General features: G+C 37.6%; 1 protein-coding gene across 2 annotated transcripts in view; it reads left to right on the plus strand.

Annotated features, from left to right (window-relative positions):
- The window catches only part of necab2 (N-terminal EF-hand calcium binding protein 2), an 83,768-nt gene that overhangs the window by 42,933 nt on the left and 15,077 nt on the right, over nt 1–25,758 (plus strand). For both annotated transcript variants that reach the window (XM_026926983.3, XM_026926982.3), the window contains exons 6-8: nt 17,328–17,464; nt 19,678–19,802; nt 24,444–24,523. In XM_026926983.3, the coding sequence (XP_026782784.1) occupies nt 17,328–17,464; nt 19,678–19,802; nt 24,444–24,523 (342 nt within the window). The remainder of the gene's footprint in view (nt 1–17,327; nt 17,465–19,677; nt 19,803–24,443; nt 24,524–25,758) is intronic.

Here is a 25,758-nt window from a genome sequence, read left to right on the forward strand (position 1 = left end):
CTCTCTGAGCAGAGGGTTTGATTTTCAGGACACAAAAAAAGATATTTACATCTCTTTACTTTTACCTCAATCCAGGATGCAGTATTCTGTGTGCATGTTTGTCTGTTAGAGAGTGTGTGAATGTGCATTTGTGCACTTCATGCTTTTTATGTTATTAACTTATTTCTTGCAAAGACAGTCCTGTTCAGTTCTAATGTTTTTTTAGAGGAACAGGTGGAGCATAGCAAAGTGGAATAAAAATACACCACAACCCTGCACAGAGATGAGGCATTTTCTTTATATTCATGAATGTGCATTTGAAGTGGAGATGGAGAGTCAGACAGACTATACAGAGACAAATGTAGTGTCTTGCATGTGAGCATAATGCGGCATGGATCTGATACAGCTCTCAATGATTCCCAATGTGTCATTCCAACAGCAACTATCTTACCTCAGTCATGAACCCAGTCAGCCTTGCCTTTAAGCCAAAAAAAAATTGGGGGAATGGAAAATGTAAAACAGCTGATTGCATTTTTTTTTCTTTGGTGTCAAATACATTATATGTAATGATGTATCAAATGCAAGAGAAAATTTAAAAATAAATGTAAAAAAGACTAATAAGATGATATGTGAAGTGTAGAGCATTTAAATAAACATGTAGAAGAAATAACTTTTCTGATGGGTCTCTCCATCTTCTTCCGCATGGGCTGGCTAGATTTTTTTTTTTTTTCTCTCTGACAGGTGACCATGTAGCAGGCAGGCCACCACTAGGATGCTATAATTGGTTCAGGCCAATAAGTTTTGGTTATGGGGTGCAGAGAAAGACAAGAAAAGAAATGTGTTGAAAAATCTATTAACTTTTCTATTATAAGCTGCTGGTGATGATGATGATGATGATGCTGCTGCTGCTGATGATGATGATGATGTGGAGAACAGTGTTGAGAAATCAGGTTTTCAGTGGCATAGCCTAGCTAACCAAATAAGGGAATAATAAATTAGTTCTGGTGTAATGAACAACCAACCCTTAAGCTAGCTAGGCTATATTTGTAACTCATTGAAAAAGGTAATTGTGCAAACAATTTAAACTAATTGAAGCTAATCAAATTGTAATGTCTGTGCAATATTGAGGCTATTATATCATGCTTTTAACATTTGCTAATGTATTTGTTAATTTAACATGTTCTCCTGTAAAGAAAATAGCCCACAGTTTGAAGGATATGCTGACCAAGCATTCATCCACTACACTTAGAGTTCACTTTTACCCTTAATATAGGCAAAAACATTGTCAAAAAATTGTCCCTTCTGTGATGATTTACATGCCAAAAAACATACATTTCAGCCTGACATACTATAGTTATATCAAACTGTCACACAGTGGCACTGACCATAGTACTGCTCCTCGCTCAAGCAAAATCCACCTAAGTTCAATCTCAGAATCTCACACAACTGTGACATGAGCTGTGCATGACATGTGCAGCTCCTCTGCATCCCATACCATGCGAGTCCCTAGTTATGTTGGAGGATCTTAATAACAACATGTACAATTTTGGTATTAACTCCTCACTATGCATACATAACTTAACTCTGAATTCAGTCCCCTGAATGTGACCATCATTTCATCCCAAGTGTCTGCATTCAGTCCAGGAATTTGGCAGTATTCCCTCTTCTATAACTGAAAGGAACTGCCCTGAGATTGCTGAGATTGCTATCTGATGGTGCCTTTTCAAATGACCACAGTGTTCTCATGTAGTTTCTCTTGTAGTTTAGCCTTGCGATTGAAATTACAGTTTCTCTTTAAGTCCTCATTACTCACCAGTGCCACAGCTTCTGTTGAGGGCTGGCAGTAATTATTAATGCAAATGTGATATTTTCATACCGCTTATAAAATATTCATGCTTTGACAGGCTGAGCATTAATTAGTAGACCTACTGTATTTGTAGCTTATTTTCTGAGGTGTTATTGTATAGAAGGGATGACTTCTTTTGAACCAGAAACAAATAAGTTTAAGGGTTTAATTTAGATTAACCATTTCAGTCCAGTGTTGCTAAGATTTTTTAAAATCTTCAGTTCATACTTTTAGCAAATAAATTCTACCGCATCGTCCGTACAGCATATGCGTCCTGTTCAATAAGGCTTTAGCTATTCCAGCTACAGTGCTTTTTTTAAGAACATGTACTTTATGAGATGAGGTAGAGTTCAGGCATTCCATTTGTAATTTTTAATACTTATTTAATAAATTTGGACGGATGGATGGATGGATAGCTTAGATAGACAGACAAATATACAGATAGATAAAGATACAGATAGATAGATAGATAGATAGATAGATAGATAGATAGATAGCTCAGCTGCTACCACTCTGCTATACTCCAATACTCTACTCTTCTATACTACTACAAATAATATAATCAAATATGTAGCGCAAGTAAGTTCTAGTCCTGGTTCTGGTTGTACAGCAGGAGGTCAGTACTGTGCTGACAGTAGGGTGAGGATAAAGAATGGTATTTTTCTTTAACCAAAAATAATTTTGGTGTTGTTGAAAGTATGAAAAAAGTGTGCTACAATTCACAAATGACCTCCTGTGGACTTCCGCAAGGCATAGAACTGCATCTAGTTTTAGGTTCAGTCAAAAGCATAAAAACAGCTGAACTACACTTTGTCCTCAGGCTATTGTTTTAATTACGCATGAGTATTTTAACCTACTTGTCAGTATTAGCATCAAAGAGCTATGTAGCTACCAGCCTGATAGCTAGTATTTTGGCTTTACTAGCTTCAGTTACCTGTGTTTATGGGGCTGAGAGAGAAGAAGCATTATTAAAGATCAACTCCTATGGGGGGGTTTTGAAGACATGCTGCATATATATTGCTTATTTATTTTCTCAGTCTGTCTGGGCAGCTTATTACTACTTAAAATAGTAGTAACTAAAATAGTCCCAAGCAAGCTATAAGATTATGTGTATTGTTTTATTATGCCAGTTCACACTATAAATTGCAAATAATAGTACAAGAGCTGGAGAATATAGCATTATTGGTGTAGAGATTATAAAATGAATTTTTGTTCTATGCCCTGTGGAAGCCTTTTTCACCTAAAAACACCAAAATACCTCTTTAAAACAGCAAAACATAATGAAAATAATCTTTGGAAAATGGCAAAGTTTTTCTTTGACATCTAGTGTCATAGACAGTTGACTGTACAAAATGTGCTCAGTAAGAGAGTGCTGATGTCAGAACCAAAGACACATTTCTACTTCCTGTTAGAGGAAAAGAGCAAGATTAGAGCATCTTAACGAGACAAAGAGAGGTGAACATTCCCTTTCCTGCTGCCAGTGTACTATTATCACAGGTGCATGCTGTCAGCCGCATCCACTCTGTTTACTCAGAAAAGAAAAGGCTACAATCCTTATCTTCTCCACCAGTTAGTCACAGTCTCGCATAAACACTTGCATCACTGTAGTGGGTTGAGTCAATGTAATGAAAGTCGAACCCTTGTTTCAGTGTAAATTAGGCAGATTTGTTTCCCAGTTTCTTTCAAAGACGTTTAAGTCTCATTTGTTTGAGGTATATAAATGGCAGTATAGAATGTGCAAGCCTGTAACACTCTATGAAGCAAAAAAAAAAGAAAAAAGTCATTTTCTGTGAAGATGTATTTAAGACTAATTCATTCATGAAAACAGTTCCATGATCCCAAACACTGTACTGGCTATTCTGGAGACTGAAGATGATATTGAGGTTTGCTATATTGTTAAGTCCTCATTCACAACCTCATACATTTTAAATTCTGTTGAAATCTTAATTACCTCTTTTGAGTGACCAACGATTTTAAAAATGTTGCTTTTTGACAGATATAAGCCGATGTTCCATTAATTTGCTCTCCTTTCTTGACTTTTCGCAATCATGGGGCAGTGCGTGCATTGCCCCATTTAGCTCCATAGACTTATTGCACCGAGTGGTCATAAATAGGAACTGCAGGCAGTGCTAATAGAGGCCCACTGGGGCAGGAATCATGCTGACCTATGCTTGCTCTGGAGGAGCAGCGACCAGGACAGCTAATGAAAAGGTTCCCAGATTAGGCTAGTATAAAAATACTCCACAACTGCCAAGATCTTCTTTTATATCAAATAATCAGAATTAAACCAAACAAAATTACACAAAAAAGGAAAGTGTAAGTGTAAAACATTATTTACTATAATTGTGCTTAACTCTCATACACAAGAGTTTTCACAAAAATTCACTCACCCATGTTCAGTAAACACACATATCCTGGTCAGGGTCACAGTAGATCTAAAGCCTATCATGAGAACACTGGGCAGGAGGCAAGAATGCACCCTGCATGGGATGCCAGTCCATCATACGGCATTTTTACAAAAGCTGTTATGGCAAATGCAAAGTCTGAGGTTATTTTACAACATTTTTTATTTTTATTTAAAATTTTAATGGGCCTTTTAGAAGGTGGAAATGGTTAATGGACGACTGGAATCGGGGTGAAATATTTTAGAATTGCAGCAACAGTTGCAGGTGCAGGTAACAGGCAAAGAAATCCAAATCATGAAGCAAAATCAAAGTAGGTCTACACAGGCAGTGGTCAGGCAATGAGCAAACGGGCAAAACAGGGCAAGTCTAGATTCAGAAACCAGTGGACAAACAAAGTGAGCTTGAGCATGTGTGTCGGGAGTCATATTTGTAGGCCGCAATGTCTCTAGGGACTTGTAGTTGGCCTCGATGTGACAAGAATATATCACCATTTGTTTCTTTCTTCTCTTTCTTTATAGTTGGTTGTATGATCAGTTTCACAACATTAAATGAACCTTTCAATGCTAATGCCCTAAATCTCCTATTCTGTTTTTTCTTTATTCTCATTTCTCCTCTTCTCTCCTTGAAAGTTGTGAGCATAATCTCTGAGAGCCTGATTTACTTTTTACACTGTGTTTGGTCAAATATTACATAATTTACTATGTTAAAAATTCTGCTACTTTTTGTATTTTCATTGAAATATAAAATAGATAAATAAAATAGCACTTGAGAGTAGAAAAGATGCAGAAACCAAAAACAAGTAAAGGATGTCATAGCACATGCTTTTGTTAATTAAAACAAAATTGCAGAAACTCATTACAGAGCTGGAAGTTGGAATTGCTGATTTGTGCTCCACTTTGAAGTTCTCTGTATGATGCCGGAGGTTGATATTCATGAACCTACACCATGACTGAGGATCCAGCAGGTGAATATATGAGAGTGTTTCTAATTTATTTGCTCCATACTTTCCATTATAGCTGTGGAGATTGTCAGCAATAGATGGAGTGATGTAGTGGGTGGCACTGGGCCATGTCCCGAAGGCTCTGAAGCAGTGCTACCTGTCAGCTCTGATCCTATGTAATCCCAGTGTGGGCTGTCACACTGGACTGAGACATGCTCTCTGAGTCCTGGAAGCTGAGTAGTATTGTGAGACAAGTGAGCAGAGAGCATCAGATTTGGAAGTGGGTCCATTCAGCCTTGAACAAAATTTCTAAGGAGTTGGCAATTGCCAGTTTGTATGAATTTACAGTCATGAGAACATGCATATGTTTATATGGAGTAGACACACAGCTTTAGAGTGTGAGCTACTTTTCCAGTAGAATTGTCCTATTAGAGGGTTTTACCTCAAAAGTACCTCTGTCCATGCATAATAAATATTACAAAGGATCAAATGCATTTGATGCTTAGTTAACTATGACTTCTTTTTCAAACTGTGAAAACAAACGCATCATATAGCACAATTCTCTGAGCATGTGGCCAAAAGTAAAATAGTGAAAATAAATGAATGAATGTCTTTCAACACAGATAAGTTGAATAGGATTGTTAAAGGTCTAGACGGTAAACTGTCCCTCTTGGTTACTCAGTTACCTCGTTTCCACGGAAACCATGTGTTTGTGAAAAATCATTTATGACTTCCATTTGCAAAAGTGCCAAAGTAGTTGGTTCGCATTTTTCAAGTTTCATTAAAGAAACTGAAAAGTTCTTTTTGTGCACTTAAGTTTATTTCTTCATAGCGAATAACATGCACTAAACATTAAGTGAAATTAAAAATACATTAGTAAGTAAGTAAGTAAGTTAAAAGCGGAAAAAAAGAGTAAAGCCCTGCATGCTATTTTAGTGCAGGAGATTTTAAGAAATAATTCTGCTGTAATAAACAGGGACATTCACTTAGCCTTCCATACCCTTCTGTGGCTTTTTACATTACTGTGGTCTGTGTGTTGACCTAGTTGTGGCTTGTTGGAGATTCAGTACTGAAAATGGGGTTACTGGGGAGGCGTATTGTGGAACATGGTTGTTGTTATGATAGAGTACAAACTGCTTAAAATGTAATACCAAAAGGAAAAGGGTTTTGTTATCTTGATAACTGTCTATGGGATTAAAAATCTATAATCAACTCCAGAATTACTGACATGATATATAAAATGGCTGGCATTTTGATTTTAAATTTGTGGAGATGCTGTATTGTTTTATTTTACCACAATATTTTTCCAAACTCCAAAAGATTTTCTTAAGTAGCCCAGTATTTATGCATAACACAGGTTTCAGTACTAACAACTTTGAAATAAATATTTGGTATAACCCATGGAGAAAACAGAAGCACTAAGTCACTTACTGTAATTTCATTCCTTCATTTCATTCACTCGTTAATTATGATCACCAGATATAATTTCATATATATTGAATATCCTATGTGGAAGTCTTAACCTTCTGGCTGAGACAACCAGGTTTTGAGTTAAAATATCCTGGTATTTAGTGGATTTCATGATGCTACCAATCATCACAAATGCCAATGGACAAGTGAACCATCACTATATTTTAGTGGGTATCAGGTGCTTTTCACTGTATGCAATGCCCATTTGTCACCAAACGTGCTGATGGTGTACATGACCAAAAAGCATTTTGGCCTCATCAGTATTGAATTTGGTGGGTTGCTTTCATTGTTTTTTATGCAACCTTCCCAAACAGCTTGTTGTTATGGAGGTGGTGTCTAATAGATCATTTTAAACATGACAACCTTAAAAATCCACTATATTGTGTATATTGCATTTTTATATCGATTACTTGACCGAAGGTGATGGATGGCATTTTACATACGTGCAACCTCATATTTGGTCAAATGTTTTTTATAGACTAATAGCAAAAATATTAATTGAAATATATGTCAATAATTTTGTTATCCATATTTTTGAGAGAAATGCTGTTATTTTAATAAAATTATATTTTTATGAGAATGATTACTATAAGAGAAAAGTACAGTCAGGTCTATAAGCATTTGGACAGTGACACAATATTCATAATTCTGGTACAAGTTAATCTTCGTTTCATCTGTCCAAAGAATCTTGTTCCAGAACTAGCCAGGCTTTCTTGGAAAAGTCTAGTAAAGTCTAATCTGGTGTTTCTGTTCTTGAGTGTTACCAGTGGTTTGCATCTTGAGGTAAACCCTCTGTATTTACATTCATGAAGGCATCTCTTGAATGTAGACTTTGACAATGATACGCCTACCTCCTCGAGAGTGTTCGTGACCTGGCTAGATGTTGTGAAGGGGTTTCACCAAGGAAAGAATTCATCAACACCCCTTTGGACCACATATAGAGAATTCCCATAATCGGCTATCAAATGCACAAGCAACGCTTGAAGCAGATATTTTATCTCCTTAATTTGTCATGAAATTGTGGTGGCGTACAGAGGCAAAATTATGAAAATTGTGTCACTGTCCAAATACTTACGGACCTGTCTGGAAGTAGTGTCTCCAACAGTTTGAGTGGAAAATCTGAATTGTTTTGTATATGCTTATTTGATACATTTTGCCCATTCTCTTGAAGGGTGGCAGTAATTCTGGAGCTGACTATTCTGTGTGTGCATGTGTGTGTGTGTGTGTGTGTGTGTGTGTATGTGTGTTTGTTTGTTTGTGTGCGCATCTGTTGTGCAGCAGCTTATTTAGATCCCCTGAAATGTGTCACTGTTCCACTCCACGGTTTCAGTCTTGGACCTCCCCTGTTTCAAACCATTTTTCATGTGGCAGTTGTCGGTGCATGCTGTGCTAAATTCTTTATAAGTGATTGGTTCAGCAGGTGTTACTATTTCTGATTTGCCTGCCTGTAAATGCCACTTCTGACTGAATCATTTCAGATTGTTGCATTTGTTCTTTGGCCAGATGGAAAGGGGTGGAACAAAATAATAATAATAAAATAAAAGTTTAAAAGGTTTAAGAGAGGAGCCATATTCATTTTTAATTAAACTTTATTTTACACATTCTTTACTTCCCCAGTCATATGCAGCAACCATATGCTGTTTAGCTATTAAGCAACCTGTTCTGGATACTGAACGTATGTAGAGATTAAGCCAAAGAATCTGTGTGAATAAACAAATGTATTACTACCCCTCCCTATTTCCCTTACTCTTTAGTGCTCACCCCAGTTTTGCTCTACTCATGAGGCTATATATGGATGTAAAGTTAGAATTCTCAATCTGTGTGTTACGCAGTGGATGTGTTATCCTCAGCACTAATGAGCCTGGCTTAATATCCCAAACTGTCGCATGTTTTTTAATTGCTTTTAGAAAGTCCTGCCACGTTCTATCCAATCAAACACAGTGTGTTGTAGCATAGCATCAGTTTGGCTAAACACCATTTGGAGCAAAGTGTTGTTTAGATAACTATAGCACCATCTATATATATAAAGAATTCCAGAAATATTTGTATTTGTATGGTTTCTGCATTATTCATCATCATCTGACATACAGTTCTAGGCAGCAGTAAAAAGGGCGGGACTAATATATGGTGTTTTTAGAGAATTTAATTATCAGTTGAGATGATTGGATGAATTTATATTCAGTCATATTCAGCCAATGAAACTCTTGAGACTGGTTCCCATTGATATTAAGTCATCTGCTCACTACTGACTTTCACACTTTATCAATTTCTTTTTTTTTTTTTTAAGACCAAACCTAGCTAAGGCTAAGGCTTCATTGTTAACTGTCTGAATGGAAACCTACAACCTGCATTTGGTGGAAAGTTGCCTTAATGGGAAGCTGCAAGGCTGCCTCCATAAAAGTTGATTCCTTAGAGAATTTCCTTCACTGAATGCTGTCTCATTATAGAACTGCCTCCATGAAAGGATGCCTCCATAAAATGCTGCATCCATAGAAGGCTGATTTTATGGACCACGTCCTCCTTAGAAACATGTTTTCATAAAGAGCTTAGTGGAAATTTGCCTTCTTATAGAGCTACATCCATAGAAAGCTACCTTTATAGAGAGATTTCCCCATACAGACTTCTCCTTTAAAGAACTGCTCCCAGTAAGTGTTGGATCTATTGCAACCTGTCTGAAAAACAAACTGCCTTTATAAAGAAGTCTTTTTATTGAGGCACAATGAGGATTGGCACTGTGGCAGTTCCTGGATCAGCTTTTTTACAGCAATCATGGCTAAAAGTGCTTGCATAGTAATTTCTATACTCATTTGTCTTCTTTTAAGTCTCTGTTTTGTTTATATGCCCAATAAAATGGACTAAGGGAGCATATAGATGAGCTAGACTTTCATTAAGCTCTTAAGCATGTGAAAATATTGAGTTAAATCAGAGTCCTGACAGACAGCCCTGTCTTCAACCCCACTGAACACCTTAGGGATGAATTGGAACGCTGACTGCGCGCCTGGCCTCCTTGCTGGACATCAATACCTGACTTCACTAATGCTCCTGTGGCTGAATAGGCAAAATCCCCTTAGCCACATTCCACAATATAGCGCAAAGCCTTCCCGGAAGAGTGGAGGCTTTTAGGGGGGGGTGATATGTTTTGGATTTGTATGCTCATAATCTTTCAGACGTCATCACCAGGGGTTAAATTAGCAGGGGAGAGCACAATGTAGAGGAGCTTAAGTATATTTGTTATGTTAACGACAAGCAGAGCTGAGCTTTTGCTGTCCTACTCGAGTGGAATGAAAATGTATATCCTATTATGACTTGATGATGATAATGCTGTGAATAATAACACTTACATTTTAAAATTGCAAAATGTATTCCTTGAGTCACGTATTCCTGTAGTCATGTGTGATCATTTGTGTTCTAGTTCTAGTTTAAAGGCTTTACTGTATCATATTTCTTGCCAAAAACAAAAAAAGGAGATAAACATGAAATCTTGAAAACCTAAGGTCTGGCCACCCAGTTGTTAGCTATATTAAGCACCAGAAACAGCTATACTGAACATGATATCAGTGTTGAAATCTTCCCACATTGTTGGCACTCATATATAAGTAGGGCTTCCCCACCTACTAAATCTCAATTTAACCGCTGCTCAATATCTGGCCTAGCTATACTGAAATATAGTGTTGTCTGAATTTGCCAGTTCCATAATTGTTATCTCAAACAAGGCTACAAAAAGCTCCTGCACTCAGACAGTTTTGCTGCCTTGCATTCTCTTGCAGGCTAACCAAAAGCCATATCATTGTTACAGATTACTCTGCCTTTATGATTGTAATTACACTAGCTTATCCTTTGTGAATATAAATGGCTTGAAAATGTAGGAGGCGAATACAGTTAAGGTTTTTCGTATGTATTGACTCTGACGCAGGCATAGTGTTGTTCAATGCTTCCTGCTTCATTCGTGGTTTGAATTTAGATTCATATTTATTGTACAGTGGTTCTCCATCACTGTCCATGTACTGATGAATACCATTAAACTGCTGAAATTCTTATTTGTTCTAGTATAAGAGGTATGTTCCCTGTCATGACTGTAGGGGGGAAAGACTAAGTCTCTTTAGATGCATCTTTTTGAACTGCCATGCTTATACTTTCACTCCCGATCAGAGATGAACAGTTATGCAGATGCTGGTACATCGCATACTGTGGACAAGATAAGAGAATGTGGCCAGTTGCATTTTTGAAGAATAGGATGTACATTGCATGTTGAGAATTGTTGAGATCATTTCTTGCATTTTTATTGGCTCAGGATTGATAAGCATGTAATGGGGTTATCTTTAGTCCTCACCTTTCCTGTGTGCTAATGTGAAGGTAGTTAAGGATCAGAATAAAAAGACCTTAAAAGAAAAATGTTTGTGAAGTACCATCATGAGGAATTAATTATGCTGCTTGCTGTACACAAATTGTCATTCTGCAATGCAGAGGATACTGTCAATCTTCTGTACTAACATTGTTCAGTAAATGAAAGGCACTAGTGTTTGTTTTTGTTCATAAAAGCTTCTCTTTTAAATGGTGGGGGAAAGGCTGATGGGTGACTAGTTCCACATTGAATGAACTTTTTCTTTTATGCCTCCATGAAAGGTATATTCACTGATAAAGACAGCACAAAGACATATGGGGGCATCAGGGATTTTGTGTGTTAAGAGCACCATCCCTACTGCAAAGTGTAGCTTATTATTCCTACTGCAAAGAGTTGCCCTGTCTGTTTGGTGTTGTTTTGTTTCCTTTCATTTAATTCTGCCATCTGTTACCATGAAACTTTACCAACTGTGACTGCGTAGGATCTTTACACAGATGGTGCTGGTCAGAGCTAGGGCACAGAAGTGAGAAAAGATTCAAGAACCCTCTAACTAGCATGCTAAGCCCTTGGCTTATTTGGTTTGCTTTATTTAGTGTTCAAGTCCATGTCTATTTTCTATATTATACTGTATGCCTGTCTGAAGAAAGAGGGGGATATAGTTGAAGCATGGAAATGTAACTTATGTATTACATCCTTACCTTGGGGTGAAGAACTCTTTTTGTACCTCTGTTACCAATGAATGGGTCAATAAGCTTTAGTGACTCCTCACCAAAGCTGTACCACATCTTGTCAGGACAGAGTGCCACAGAACACTGTGTGAAATAAGAGAAGAGAGATGTGAAAATGGATGAGGTTACAAATGAAAAGGTGTCCAAGCTGTCCTGAAAAACTGAATACTTAGACTAAAATAAATGAAGTTACACAGACCTCTTGCACAGGCTCCAAGTCCTAATAACACATGCTCCAGAACATGGAGGCTTAAAAACAACATAAAGCTTTCACACATACAGTGGCCTCTAGAATTATTGCCACCCTTCATAAAATTAGAAAAAAAAATAGTTGTATACACACAACAAATCAAACATTCCACTCAAACAATAGTAGAAACTATTTGCCTTTGTTCTGACAAAAATAATTAGAACTTTTAAATAGTCATTGATGCTTTGGGGCTGTTTTGTGGCTGGTGGTTCAGGGGCTCTTTTGAAGATTAATGTCATCGTGAATTCTGCTAAAACCTGGTTGCCTCTGCCAGGAGGTTCAGACATGGCCATGGACAGAAGTCTCAACAAGATAAGCCAAACATACTTCCAGTAACCAAACAGAAATGGTTAAAGAAACACAAAATCAATGTTGAACTCTACTGAAAACCTGTTGTCTGAATTGACGAGGGAATTCCACATGCACTGGACAATAATATAAATAAGCTTAAAATGTTATTTATGGAGGACTGGACAAACATACCTCTGCAAGTGTCATTGTAGGAAAAGATTCAATGCTGTTATTCTCTCTAGGACAGAGGTGGCTTATCCATTGGGGCAGGTGTTTAACGAATATTTTAACACCATTTATATCAGCTGTTTAATTTTAAAATATCATCAAGTCCTCATTCACAACTCCATATATTTTATACTCTAGTTTAAATATTAATTACTTCTTTTGAGTGACCAATGATTTTAGAAAGTCACAAATTGACTTTTTAAAAGAGTGACCAACAATTTTAAAAAGTCACAATTTGACAGATATAACCAATGTTCTGTTGATTTGCTAACCTTTCTAGATGTTGTGCAATAGTGGGGCAGGCTGCTTGCTGCCCCACTTAGCTTCCATATAGCTTTATTGAACCTAGCGGTCAAAAATGTGAACTGTAAAAAACACACTATAGTCTCTGCCTCACACTCACTTTTCATTGGAGGAGAAGCAGCAGATGAGATGGTTATTGACACCGTTGCCAAATTGGGCTACATTAATAATACTCTGCTGCCACCAAGATCTTGTTTTGTAGCACATCATGTATTGCCTATAGCACAACTCAAATGTGATAGTCTCGACTTGTTGGAGGCTATGTTGTTAGTAATGTCGTCCTGCTCCAACAGAATCTATGGTCACTAGCGGCTGCTGGGAAGAAATATTTTTACAAGGGTGTCAATCATTCTGAAACCGATTTTTTTAAGAAGAAATTTGCACTACTTAAAATAATTTTTTTCCTTAAAAAAATTAAATAAAGCTATACTATGTTTAAATTCATAATATAATTTTTAGGAAAGGTGCCAGTTTTTCTGGAGGACATTGTAGTATATACACATTGAACACACAACTGTCATCTATCTTTCTCTCATACACACACACGAAACAAAACCAAAGACCATCTTCTCTGACCTTCATTTTCAGCTAGCTCTAGATCCCAGCCTGTAAAGCTTCAGCAGCTCCAATACCAGCATTTGAATGGATGTATCCCAGGCTGAATAACTACTGTATGCCATGACTCCAGGTTTCAGACTACGTAATGTCATTAGGATTGAATCTCCTTATCTTTCTGAAGCTTTGTGGTCTAATGGTTAGAGTCTCGGACTTGTAACCCGAAGGTGAACCTGAAGGTCGTGGGTTCGAGTCTCAGGCCCGGTAGGGATTGTAGGTGGGGGGAGTGAATGACCAGCGCTCTCTCCCACCCTCAATACCACGACTGAGGTGAGACCCTTGAGCAAGGCACCGAACCCCCAACTGCTCCCCGGGCGCCGCAGTAAAAAAGGCTGCCCACTGCTCCGTGTGTGTTCACTACTGTGTGTGTGCACTTGGATGGGTTAAATGCAGAGCACAAATTCTGAGTATGGGTCACCATTCTTGGCTACATGTCACTTCACTTTTTGCCACACTAACACACTTCTCACCATTTAAAGCTCACTTTAAAGAACCTTTTAACTCTAATACTACATTATCACCTGAAAGACAAAGGCAACTAATGCACAAATATGAAGGTCAGTGCTTTATTTTTAATGGTCTATTCATTAAAATACTGGTGAGTTTTGAACGAATCAACCCTGCTCAGCTGAACAGCTTTTTCAGATTCAACTTCTGAAAGAAAGTGCAGGTGCTTGCACCTTGCACATTTTTAGGGCACAGCATATATGTTTGTTTGTTCAACAAAAAAACACAGGTGTGCCATCGTTTTAAATGGATATGCAGGCATATCTGTGCTGTCTCATCTATATTAAGACACAGATTCTCTTGGTCCTTAGATGCCACATAACCGTTCAGACATGAACCAATTAATTGTATCCTAGCAACAGGAGTCAATATGTTTCTTAGCAACACCGTTTGGTGATATGTAGAAGGCCTGTGCAGAACTCATGCAAACAGCATATTCCAAGCATAATCTTGAACTCTACTGATCCCTCTACTGATATAGGCTGATCCCTGGTAAGTTGCAAGCTAAGAGCGTTAAACGTAAAGCTAATTCATGCTACTGAGTCACCTTTAAATAATAAAATATTCGATTATGGTCGGACTTCCTTGTCATGAGTGTTTTGGAGCCAACATCTGTCCGCTTGTCTGCTGTTAACAGCTATTTTAAAAGCATATTTGCTAATTTCTGAATTATGAATGGAAACCCTAGGTAGGTCCCACAGATAAATTATTTTCCTCACAGATGCAAATACAGTGGCTGTCTGAAATTACAGAACCTTTCAGAGCCCTGGCTGTGTTTAACAGCCTACTCTTAGCGCTGTTTCAGGAGGAGCTATAGAGGACAGGGCTGAAGTAGTGTTTAATGGAGAATCAGCTGCTTATTGTCCTTCATCATATTCAAATCCTATTTAAGTATTTGAAGATTCAAGTTAAAAGAACATCTGATGGTTCAGTTTCGTTTCAGTCTATCTTTTCATTCAGTTAGTTAATTAACATGTGAAACGTTAGAATTACACCATTTGTCCCCTTTGGCTCAGCCCTAATAATGAAAACAGAGTCCCATTCATAATAAAGCAGCTCACTGTATTACCCCAAAGACATTGCTGCTACTTCTGTAATATTTATCACACATGTGCAGTAGTTATTTATAATGGATGAACCTCTTCCCTTGGCAAAGCACATCAGTCATTCATTTCTTTTCAACACAACTGTGTGTGTAGTCCACCTTGTCACTCACTGTTATTCAGTAATCCTCCCAAATCATTACAAACAAAGGAGTGTTGTAAATATTTTGCTAGAGAAGTGACAAATGGCTTATGTTCTACATTTTTGCACTCTGTTTAGCTTTCATTAATATTCAGCTCCATAGGTCCCATTTTAAATCCATTTAGCCACTGGTTACACACATTAAACCCCTGTTTTGTCCTGAAACATAGTATTTATGCTCTGCTTCACCATTTGAACTCAAATCCTATTATATCCTAACTTATATAAAGACATCTCAGATTTCTGACTATAATGATATTACATGTTCTCCAAATATCATATAGATTTAATCCTTAAAATGATGACTGTCAAAACCTTGTTTTAAAAAGCTGCTTATACCTTACAATACATTTTAGACTATATTAAAATTTGTTTAAAACTTTACTTGGCATGCGTGTACTCAGGCATAAGCCAAGAGTGATGATTCACACATGTTAAATTATAACATACAGGGACATGCTAGTGTGCACAAGCTTGCACACATACACACATAATTTTTTGCTCTTGAGAATTCTCTTTTCACACTTTTACCATTAAAATTTGAAAAGAGGCAGAAAAGAGAAGAGTGAGCCTGAGAGAAGGAAATGTAATGCGCAACAATCTAGTTAACAGCTTTTTTTTTTTTTTCCGAAGTAGCAAATGCATAATCCTAGGTTGCATAGGATGGTTCAAATCTGTATTAGTTGTTTGAATTTCACAGTAATATTGACACAATACGAAAGCTTCTTTTTTGACCAGAACCTGAAAATATAAGCTTTTTCTGCATAAAAACCTTATTTAACCTGCAATCCTTGTGACCCATCACATTTATATTGATGTTTTTTCCCCTCAAAGAATCTGCATTTAGCATTACCACCAGTTATTGCTTTACTTCTTGCTGATGTGTGTGAAACCTTCAGTAGTAGTAAAACGCAATGCAGAACTGCTGACCTGGCATGTCACTAACATTAATCATGCTGACCCCCATTGCACACACGCACACACACACACACACTAACTGACTCTTTGTCTAGCCAGGTGTCCCAGACTTATATTGTTCTCTATCCTCCTCATTTCTTTTCCATTTTTTCTTTTTATAAACCACAGTCAGCATGAGTCTGCATAGCACTGTACTGTAAGTCATCAGATGTGTCAGTGCGTTCAGTGTTCTTTATTTCATGCTATCTTTGCACTTCAGTATTTTGTTATATAGCCATTAGAGCTGATTAAAACTGGCACTACTTTTTCCACTGTCAGATGTTTTGTAGTCTTTGTCTAGCCAAGTGGGAAAGTGAAATGTGAAATCCCCTTCCTGTAGGGATTATTGAATGTCATGTGAGAGTGGAACCTGATGATTCAACCATGAATAATATCAATAACCTAGAAATAGGAGCCTTATGGTGTTTATTTTAATGGGCATTGTACAGAATCTTTTGTATAATATGAGTGATTATAATTATTATTATTTGTGTAATAATTGTGTGTTCTTTCTGAATATAAGATAACTGTAAATACTGTCTTCTGTTTTCACCATTTTATTGCATTGCAATCATGAGTAGAGTAGTGAAATACAGCTTTACTCTAATGCTCTGTGACTGTCAGGTGTCAGAAATATATTAATACTCCATTGTAGTCAATCACTGTAATAGACTTGTAATCACAAGTAGCAAGTCAAGAAACTTCATTCAGTTAACATAATAACACACAATCTTTATATGGTTAAGAAAATGCAATATCTTAATTGTGAAGCAGCGGAAATGGCGTCTTGTCAAAGTTTTTTTGCAGTTCTAAAATAATCAAAAGTAAAAGACCTTTTAGAATTTGCTCCTTGACTTTTGAGGCATCATAGCAATCAAGCAAGCAATTATAATCTGGAAAATGGCACATAATTTTGCAGTTTCTCATATCTCATTTTTATTTCTTACCATACTCAGTTGACTTTCTTGTATTTTCCCATCCATACTTCCATTATTTCACCATCTGCTGTACTCAACATTTACAAAGTCTGTGTTCAGTTATATGGCATTATGTTAAAAGCCTTCTGCTGGAATGCAACTCACTGATGAGCTTGCTGAGACTCAGGCAAGGTCTCATTAGATATGCATGCATTCATAAGACACCCTGCAAAGTGCTGATTCTGCTGCTGTTTTCTTTTCCCACTCGCTCTCTCTAATTTATACTCTCTGTCTTTTTTAACAGGTGTATGAAAGAGGAACTAATATTGAACAGTTTGTGACTCGCTTCTTGTTGAAGGAATCAGCCAATCAAATCCAGTCTTTGCTCAACTCTGTGGAGAGCGCAGTGGATGCTATTGATGAACAGCATTGCCCTCCGGGGTGAGTTATTAATCTCTGGCATATGGTAGGTTAAAAAAAAATACAAGTTCACACAATTTTTTATCCGAAGTGATTAACATCTGCAGCAGGATATTATTCATTTTACTGTTAAAGTAGTAGAAAGCATTAGAAGGGGATGCAGAACTAAATTTTTACTTTTACAGAAAAAGTACAAAATATCTGTAGGAAGAACAGACAGGGCTACAGTTAAACAAGTCAGAAACATTAAAACTGGGCTCTTTAGTGGCACAACAGAAAATGATTCACCCTATGGTCAAGAGATTGTGAGTTCAAGGGATGGCATTCTCTGTCTTCCCTGTCAAGCACAGCGACACTAGCCAATTGTGAGTACCAGTGAGGTCATGTATGCAGAAGAGGGTAGATAACGCTTTCCTGCAAGGGTGTTATGCTGCACTGTGAAGCAGCATGCGCTGCAGTCATATGGTTGGAGAGCTGCTGGTGGGAAGGAGTTGATAGGTGGGTAGGCAGATCTAATGGGGGAAAAAAATGGAGAAAACCATTTAAAAGTACTATTAAAAGTAATGATACAAAATGAACATGTAATAATAGTAATGCACAGTACAATGACAGTTGTCAAAGACAGAGTAACCATGAAGAATACAGTAACTGCATGGCAAAAGAAAAAAAAGCTGTATAAATAAAGGTATACTCACTAAGTTGGAGAGAGCATGAGAGTGTTTCTCCATCAGTGCTCATGGAAGAGCTAAATCTTCAGATGTTCCTTGAAATTTGTATGGCAATGTGCAGGGCATACAAAGTGGCTAATTCATTCCACCATTACAAAATGTAGTTTAAGAATTAGTACAGTGTGGTAGTGGTATTACAGTACATCATTCACTTGCAGATCATAGTAATCATAATGGAATGTAGACCCTGATGAGTAACTCCCCCTAGGTATTTAAGCTGATGCTGCTACATTACATGCGAACAGCAACACAGCCAGTGAAGTGAGATGAAGTACGGAGTAAGGGGCACACTAGATGTGCCACTGTGTTTTGGATTATCTGAGGTTACCAATGGATGCTGATATGCTGGACAGCAGAGAGGTGCAATAGGAGTTGCCATGAGATGGTGAATGCATAGATAAGCTGTTTCTGGCAGGTATTGTCTGATTTTCCTTAGGGTATCCAGAGTAAAGCCTCAAGATTTAGAGATCATTGCAATGGGGCTATGAAGTCCAATTGGTCATCGATTGTTGTCTCAACAATCCTGGCAGTCCTTGATGGTAGAAATTATTATAGACTGAGCTTGACAGTGATGCTTTGTTCAGATGAGAAGTTTTGTCTTCAATAGGTTGTTATAGAGCTGGCGATTTTTCATCCAGACTGAGATGTCTATGAGGCATGCTGAAATGCATGCTGACTCCAGGATGTCCTCTGTCATTAACATAGCACATGGTACAAGAAGCTGTGAGATCAGATAACTGATCTCGCTGTATCAAAAGATGCAGATAGATCCAAGAGGATAAGAAATGTGGCCTGATTCTTTGCTCAGAGTGACCATAAAGTGATGCAAATGGTCTGCAACAATACTCAGATAGTCTGTGGCATGCAACGATGCTAGATTGGTATTAAGGGGTTCAGTGCGTGCCAAGAAAACATTCCCCACACCATTACGTCACCACTGTTGACACAAGACAGGTTGGGTCCATGGATTCATGCTGTACTCCAAATTCTGACCCTACTATCTGCATGTTGCAGCAGAAATCAAGATTCTTCAGATCACACAGTGGTTTGTGTATTTTTTCCTTTAATTTGTCATAGTCTGTGCATTCACGCCAATGAATCATCCAGTCTTACTATCAATATAGTATTAGTGTAGTGCTTCCCTTGCCAGGTACTCCCTGTGGGTTTAAACAGACTACAGGTCTCATGGATGGAGCACTGGTGACTAACTGCTTTGGCATTAAGTTAAATCAGGGTAACTTCTATCTATCCTGTTCTTGAATGGTATGTAGGCAGTAATTAGTGGTACCCCATCAATCAGTATGATTAATACACTCACTCATAGTCAAAGATGCCTAAATTTTAGTATGTTTAATGTGGTATTGTAGTTAACTGGGCATCCCTGGTTGTGCACTTCTGTGAATTGTCATTGCTTGTGTTGGTACACGCAACTTTTTAGCCTGATTCATTGCTCGGGCTAGTTTCTACATTTGTCATGAATAATTCTTGTTCCCTTTTTTAACCTAGATCTTACCACAGTAAGACCAGTCCACGTGTTACCGAGAGGCACTATGAAGCTCCAGTGCCAGACTACCCACCCAATAACAGAGTTAGTGCCAAGGACAGCATGAGGAATCTGAATGTGGGCTCAGGTAGGACAGTGATGTCTAACATTCCACACAAATGGATAAAATGAAGGAGAACTCTAATATATTGCAGTGAGGTGTCCTCTCTTAAGGACTGCCTCTCATATACATATCATACATAATTACTGTGAGTATGTATGATATACATATCATACATACTTATAGTAATTGGGTCAAACTGATATTTCTTGACATAAATGTTCATTGCAAATTATGCCAGTGTATGTGTGTTTGTGTTTCACTTGAACATTTGAATGCAGGTCCAAGGCTGTATCAGGAGGTTTAGAATATAATGAGAGTCTATTGAGCATTTGAGCTGATATCACTATGTCAGTTAAAATCCTCTGAAGCTGGAGCAATTCAACCATATAAATGTTTGTGTCAGCAGAAGTGGCAATAATGAGAATAGATCTTTAAATGTGTCATGTCAGACATACATCACTGCAGTGTTTGGGATTAGCATCTCATCCATAAATCAAACTGAGTGCAAATTAAAATGTAGTGCTTTCCCTAGCCACTTCATTTATTCCCATTTAAGACAATCTCAATTAATCGATCACAGGTAGAGAGAAATTGACTTGGTGTCTGAGAAGCTTTATAGGTGGTGGGTAATGGAAATGCACAAAGAATTATTGAGTACATTTTATCTAAGAATCGTTTGAAATGTGAGATGGATCTGGTCTATACATAACTCACATGCAGCATTCTCCCTCATATAAGCATCTTCTAATGCTGTCTCAAGCAGTTAATTAAAGGTTAAGTAAATAAAAAATAAAAAATCAGACATGGTAGGTATATCCACCAGGCATTTACAGTCCCCCCCCCCAAAAGCCATACTTGCCACAGAGTCTAGAACACAGAGTGAACATCCACCAGTCTCTTGCAGACTGTAACAGGTTTTCTTATAGGATTGCCTTGAATATTGCCCTTATCAGTTTCCCAGTCCATGTTGAAGAAAACCATCCCAACATGCTACCACCAGCATGCTTTGCTGGTGTCCTCAGGGTGATCAGCAGTGTTGGGTTTCCACCAAATGTAGCATTTTTATGCCAAGGCCAGAAAGTTCTCTCATCATACCAGAGAAACTTATTTGATGTATTTTGGCAAACTCATATAGCTTTTTTTCTCATCTCACTACTCCCATAAAGCCCAGTTTTTTGAAGTGTCCGGGTTATAGTTGTCCTGTGGACAGCTTCTCCCATCTGAGCTCTGAAAGTCACCAGGTTCCTCAGAGTTACTCTTGGCATCTTGTTTGCTTTTCTAACTAATGCCCTTCTTACCTGATCACTGACTTTTGGTGGACGGCTTCCTCTAGGCAGAGTTGCAGTTGTGCCATATTATTTCCTTTTTTAAATAATTTGATAACCAAAGCCTGATAAATAGTTCTTCAGAACTTTATTCCAAACTTATTTTGATAGCTATTTGGTCTTCATGATGCTGTTTGTTTAGGTATGTTTTCTGACAAACTTGGAGGCCTTCCAGGAACAGGTGTATTTATACTGAGATTACATGATCTATCTATCTATCTATCTATCTATCTATCTATCTATCTATCTATCTGTCTGTCTGTCTACATTCTGTCTGAGTGCTGAAGCATTGTGTCAGTTTTTTAACAACCACATTAGCTCTGGATGTCGATAAACTCCATCGTCTCCACAGTTTCCCTTTCAGTATCCTCATTTGTCACACTTCCTGCTTTAGAGTAGGGCTGCAGTTTTAGTAGTGTAACAATTCTTAGGAGTCCACAGCAGCACAGAGCCTCCTGTGCGTCAAGTCAGCACTTTCTGTAGGTTCAGCAGCCATACACTATACACTGTAATATGCAGTCAGAGCAATTAAGGGATTTTAAATGAGAAGGGAATTTCAGTTACACTCCTCTCTGTCAAGGATAACAAAATAATCTGTTTTGTAGTGGTGTCTGTCTTGTGTTGGTCTTTGTATTTAAAGGACTTTTGGGAGATATGCAATTTTTCTCTATCCCATCTGATCCATATACCACAATACTCACCCTGCAAGAAAAAAGGACTATATATTTGAAAGGCACTGTAGTGGTTTTATCTGCTATTTCATTAGTATAGCATAAGCAAATGTTTCTCCTCTAGTCCTAGGGACTCATTGCACTACACAGCTTCATGTTTTGCATGCTCTTAACTCATAGGGATTGTGATAATTAGAAGATTGCCTGATTAATATGGATCATCCACTGCTTGTTCTTTTTACTCTACTGCATTATGGAGTTCAGCATTTTGTGTTCACTTTATCTACTGACACTAAATATATCAGTGAAATTTCTGAGTAGGCACAGATTGAGGCAAACACTGATAGAAGTGATGTGCTTTAATGTGCTTTGGTCTCTTTATTGACAGTAATTTATTGTGATCTGGTTCAATTACTTCTTTTTTTTTCAGGGTAAAGCTGTCATGCTCAATAAGCCAGTACTCATGGAATGACATACTTTATTTAAATGGTCTCTTGTAACACCAGTGTAGGATGGCTGGAGGTTTAAGTTTCCCCAGACACATATAAAGCTGTGCCTGTTCACTTTAGTAGCTGCTCATGCAGTTGTCTGCACCTTAGAGAAAGCTTGGTCTGGCCTGTCATTTTTGATCACTAAGTAGAAAATACTGACCAATTTTCACTTTTGTTCCATTCATGGCACATTCACCTTTCTCCTATCTCTTTTTGTCACTTTTTGCTTCCCGTCTTAATTTGTTCATTTTTATCCCTGTTTCTTTCTCTCTGCTCATCATCTCATTATGACAGAGTTCTCGTATTGGTCTTCTCTCTCTGTCTTTTCACTGATCAGACAGCACTTTACTAGATGAGCTGCTAAATTTAAACATGTGCTTTCCATTTTCAGGCACAACATCCTGGACCATTCATATAAAAGCTTCGCTTAGCTGAGCGTCTGAAATGCTCCGGAGTAGTTGATTGTATTGAAATGGTAGAACTGGCGTACCTTAATGAACCCTTTTGCATCTCTCTATTTCCTTTCAGAGCATTCTGCAAACAGTCATTCATTCAGGAGACAGATTATACTACCTCTCTGTAGTTGTTAAGAGGTCAGCTATATCTTTAGACTGCTTCAGCATGGTTAGGTGAAGGGACAGTTTAGCCATTTTAGTGGATGGTGATTATTGCAGATCAGTGTTCTTCTGATAAATGTTGAATCCTGGCAGAGCTGGTATTTTGCTGAGTTAATTACGATGATGCTTTCCCATGCAACAGTACATAACAGGGCTCAGTAAATAAGCTCCAACTCTTAGAGTTTTTGATATTATGTTTTTCAGCCTTGAATATCATTGCCTCTCAGGTGTGTTCATGAGCTTAAAGCATGATGACATGTAATTGTGACAGTCGAAATCCTGAATTATCTCATTACAGCCCTGGTTTTGACATGGTGCGTTAATTAATGGCACATGTGTGTTCCTTAATATTTTGCAGCATGCCTACAGCCATGTGAGAAAATGAGTGTGAGGATTTTCCATCTGTTATGCGTCTGACCGTATGTTACTGCAGCTATGCACAGTGACGGCTGTCATCAGCATGGCTGACTTACAGTAACAAGTCTGTTATGTAGAACAGTCTGAAAAGAAGCTAAAGTTAGACCAGCTTTTCCAAACTCCAGTTTCAGTTTAAGCAATCACAAGTTTGACCCAGTTTACTGGTTACATGTTACTTGCATGACACTGCTTTCATTCATGTTTGTGAATCACCTCTACACACTTATTTAATTGGCAAAACATATATCTGGAAATACCTTCTTGTTTTCTCATGACTAAAACTTCATTATTTATAGGAATCTTTCCCTTGTCACTGTTTGACTGTTATACTTTATTCTCAAAATATCACTGGTGTCACCCAAGAGAGGATGGATTCGCTTTTCAACCTTATTCCACCTCAGGGATTTTTGCTCCTTACGACTGTCATCTCTGGCTTGCTCATAAGGAACCTATATCTAGACCTGGATTTCTGTAAAACTATTTTGTGAGAATGTCAATTATTTAAAGCGCTTTACAATAAAAGTTGAAAAAATGAAATAAATTGAAAACGTGTTATGTTCTAAGATTTAAACTGCCTGAAATTGAGGCTTCTTGTAAAATCACTAAGGGATTCAGTAGAATTCGGGTCAGCATGTAAGACTATGAAAACCATCCATAACAAAGACTGTCTTGCCCAGAGAGAGTTTAGTTCAACTGCATTCAATACTTCATAACTGTCTATAAAGGAACCACAGTCACCTTACTGTTATGGCTGGTTTGTTTTTTTTATCCTTCCCTGTCCTGCACATCAGTGATGGTTATGTGGTGCTTATTGGTCGTTAATGTCATTAATGCTTTTTCCTGTCATGAAAATTGTATTAAGCATTTCCTGTTTAAGCACAGTATCTTGTATTGTTCTCGTGCTATGCACTTTAATAACCATCAGTATAAACTTGTGTGTAAAAAAACAAACATCATTTAATATAACTATAGTCATTGTCCTCAAAAGCCCTGACTATTTTTATAATGCCTGGTGAAAGTAATAAATGTTACATACCCAAGTTCCACTGCTACACTGCTTTAAGAGTTTAACAGGAAGACATGGGAGACATTCATTATGTATACCTTTATTCAGTACACTACAATGCCTGTATCTTCTTCTCAGGACCTGTCGAGGTGAGGAAAGAAGGCCTGGAAATGCAGATCAACCGTCTGGCTGAGCTGATTGGACGCCTGGAGAACAAGGTAGCACTTTAATTCCCACCACCATAAAAGGTCAAATCCTGCGTGCAGATACCCACATGTTCAATTACGTACCAGTATACTGACCTGCTAACAAAGCACTGCCAATGATAACATGATAAACGATAGCCTACTGAAAAAACATCTCAAGTGTAATAGGGTGGAGCTAAGGTTCCCAGAGCATGTATGCATTTAGCACCATGGCTAATGTGGTCCCTAGTTAATCCTGCAGATTCTGACATAGCAGTTTCTTTTCAAAGCTAAGAATAACCAGACAATCACTCATGTTGAGAGATTAGACAAAGCTAATTTCACATTCACAGAAGCAGTCTGAAAGTATGGCATCGTCTCTGAGGAGCAGGGACTCATCCTGAAGCTTTATAAAACTTTAAGCTCTACTCACATATGTAGCTCAATTGGAAATATACATTTGAGAATACTGTGATCAAAATATCCAAGACTTTCCACTATTTTTGCCTCTAAATCATGTGTCAAAGCAAAAAGTTTTGGTCTTATTAAGATTTCTTCATTAGAGCTACTCAAATTAGGGAAAATAATTGTCTTCGAATGGTATTAATTTAGCTGTGAAACAAACAGTTAAATGAGAGGCAAAATTTTGCACCAGGATAAATAATCAGTAGTTTAAGTAATTATATAAAATCAGTAAATCAATTTCATTAACTGATTTAGGCACAACAAATTTGCAAGCCTGAGGCAGTCAGTGTTTGCAATAGAGATAGATTTTTTTATGGAATCGTGGAAAATATAATCTCAAAAATTACATAATGGAAGAGTAGTCAGAGAGCTGTTTGATTTTTTTTCTCTAATATTTAGACTGCATACAGTTTTGATTAATTGGATTGATTGGACTGTGAATATCTAATTTAGTGTTGCTGTGTAGATAGGTGGTATGTGTAGTGAGAGGGTGGGGGGAGATGGGGGCCAGTGCAATTTACAGTAAATATGATTTTCCTTTTACAAACATTCATAGTCTCTCTGTTAAAATTGTCAGCTTTATTTTAAAATTTACAGTATAGGCATGCAAACATGGACATGCAGTAATGCGGACATGTTGGTCATCCTCTACAGCAGCCACAAATTTCTTTATACTAGGCTGACTTTATTTGTGTAAATGTTTCTGTGAAGATTTCTCAAAGGCAGAGAATTACAGATGTGTTACCCACAGGTGTATAATGAGCCCATGTCAACATTTTGGCATGAGCATTGTTATTTCTTTA

This window comes from Pangasianodon hypophthalmus, chromosome 6 (genome assembly GCF_027358585.1).
Source record: "Pangasianodon hypophthalmus isolate fPanHyp1 chromosome 6, fPanHyp1.pri, whole genome shotgun sequence".
In the NCBI taxonomy this organism is placed as follows: Eukaryota; Metazoa; Chordata; class Actinopteri; order Siluriformes; family Pangasiidae; genus Pangasianodon; species Pangasianodon hypophthalmus.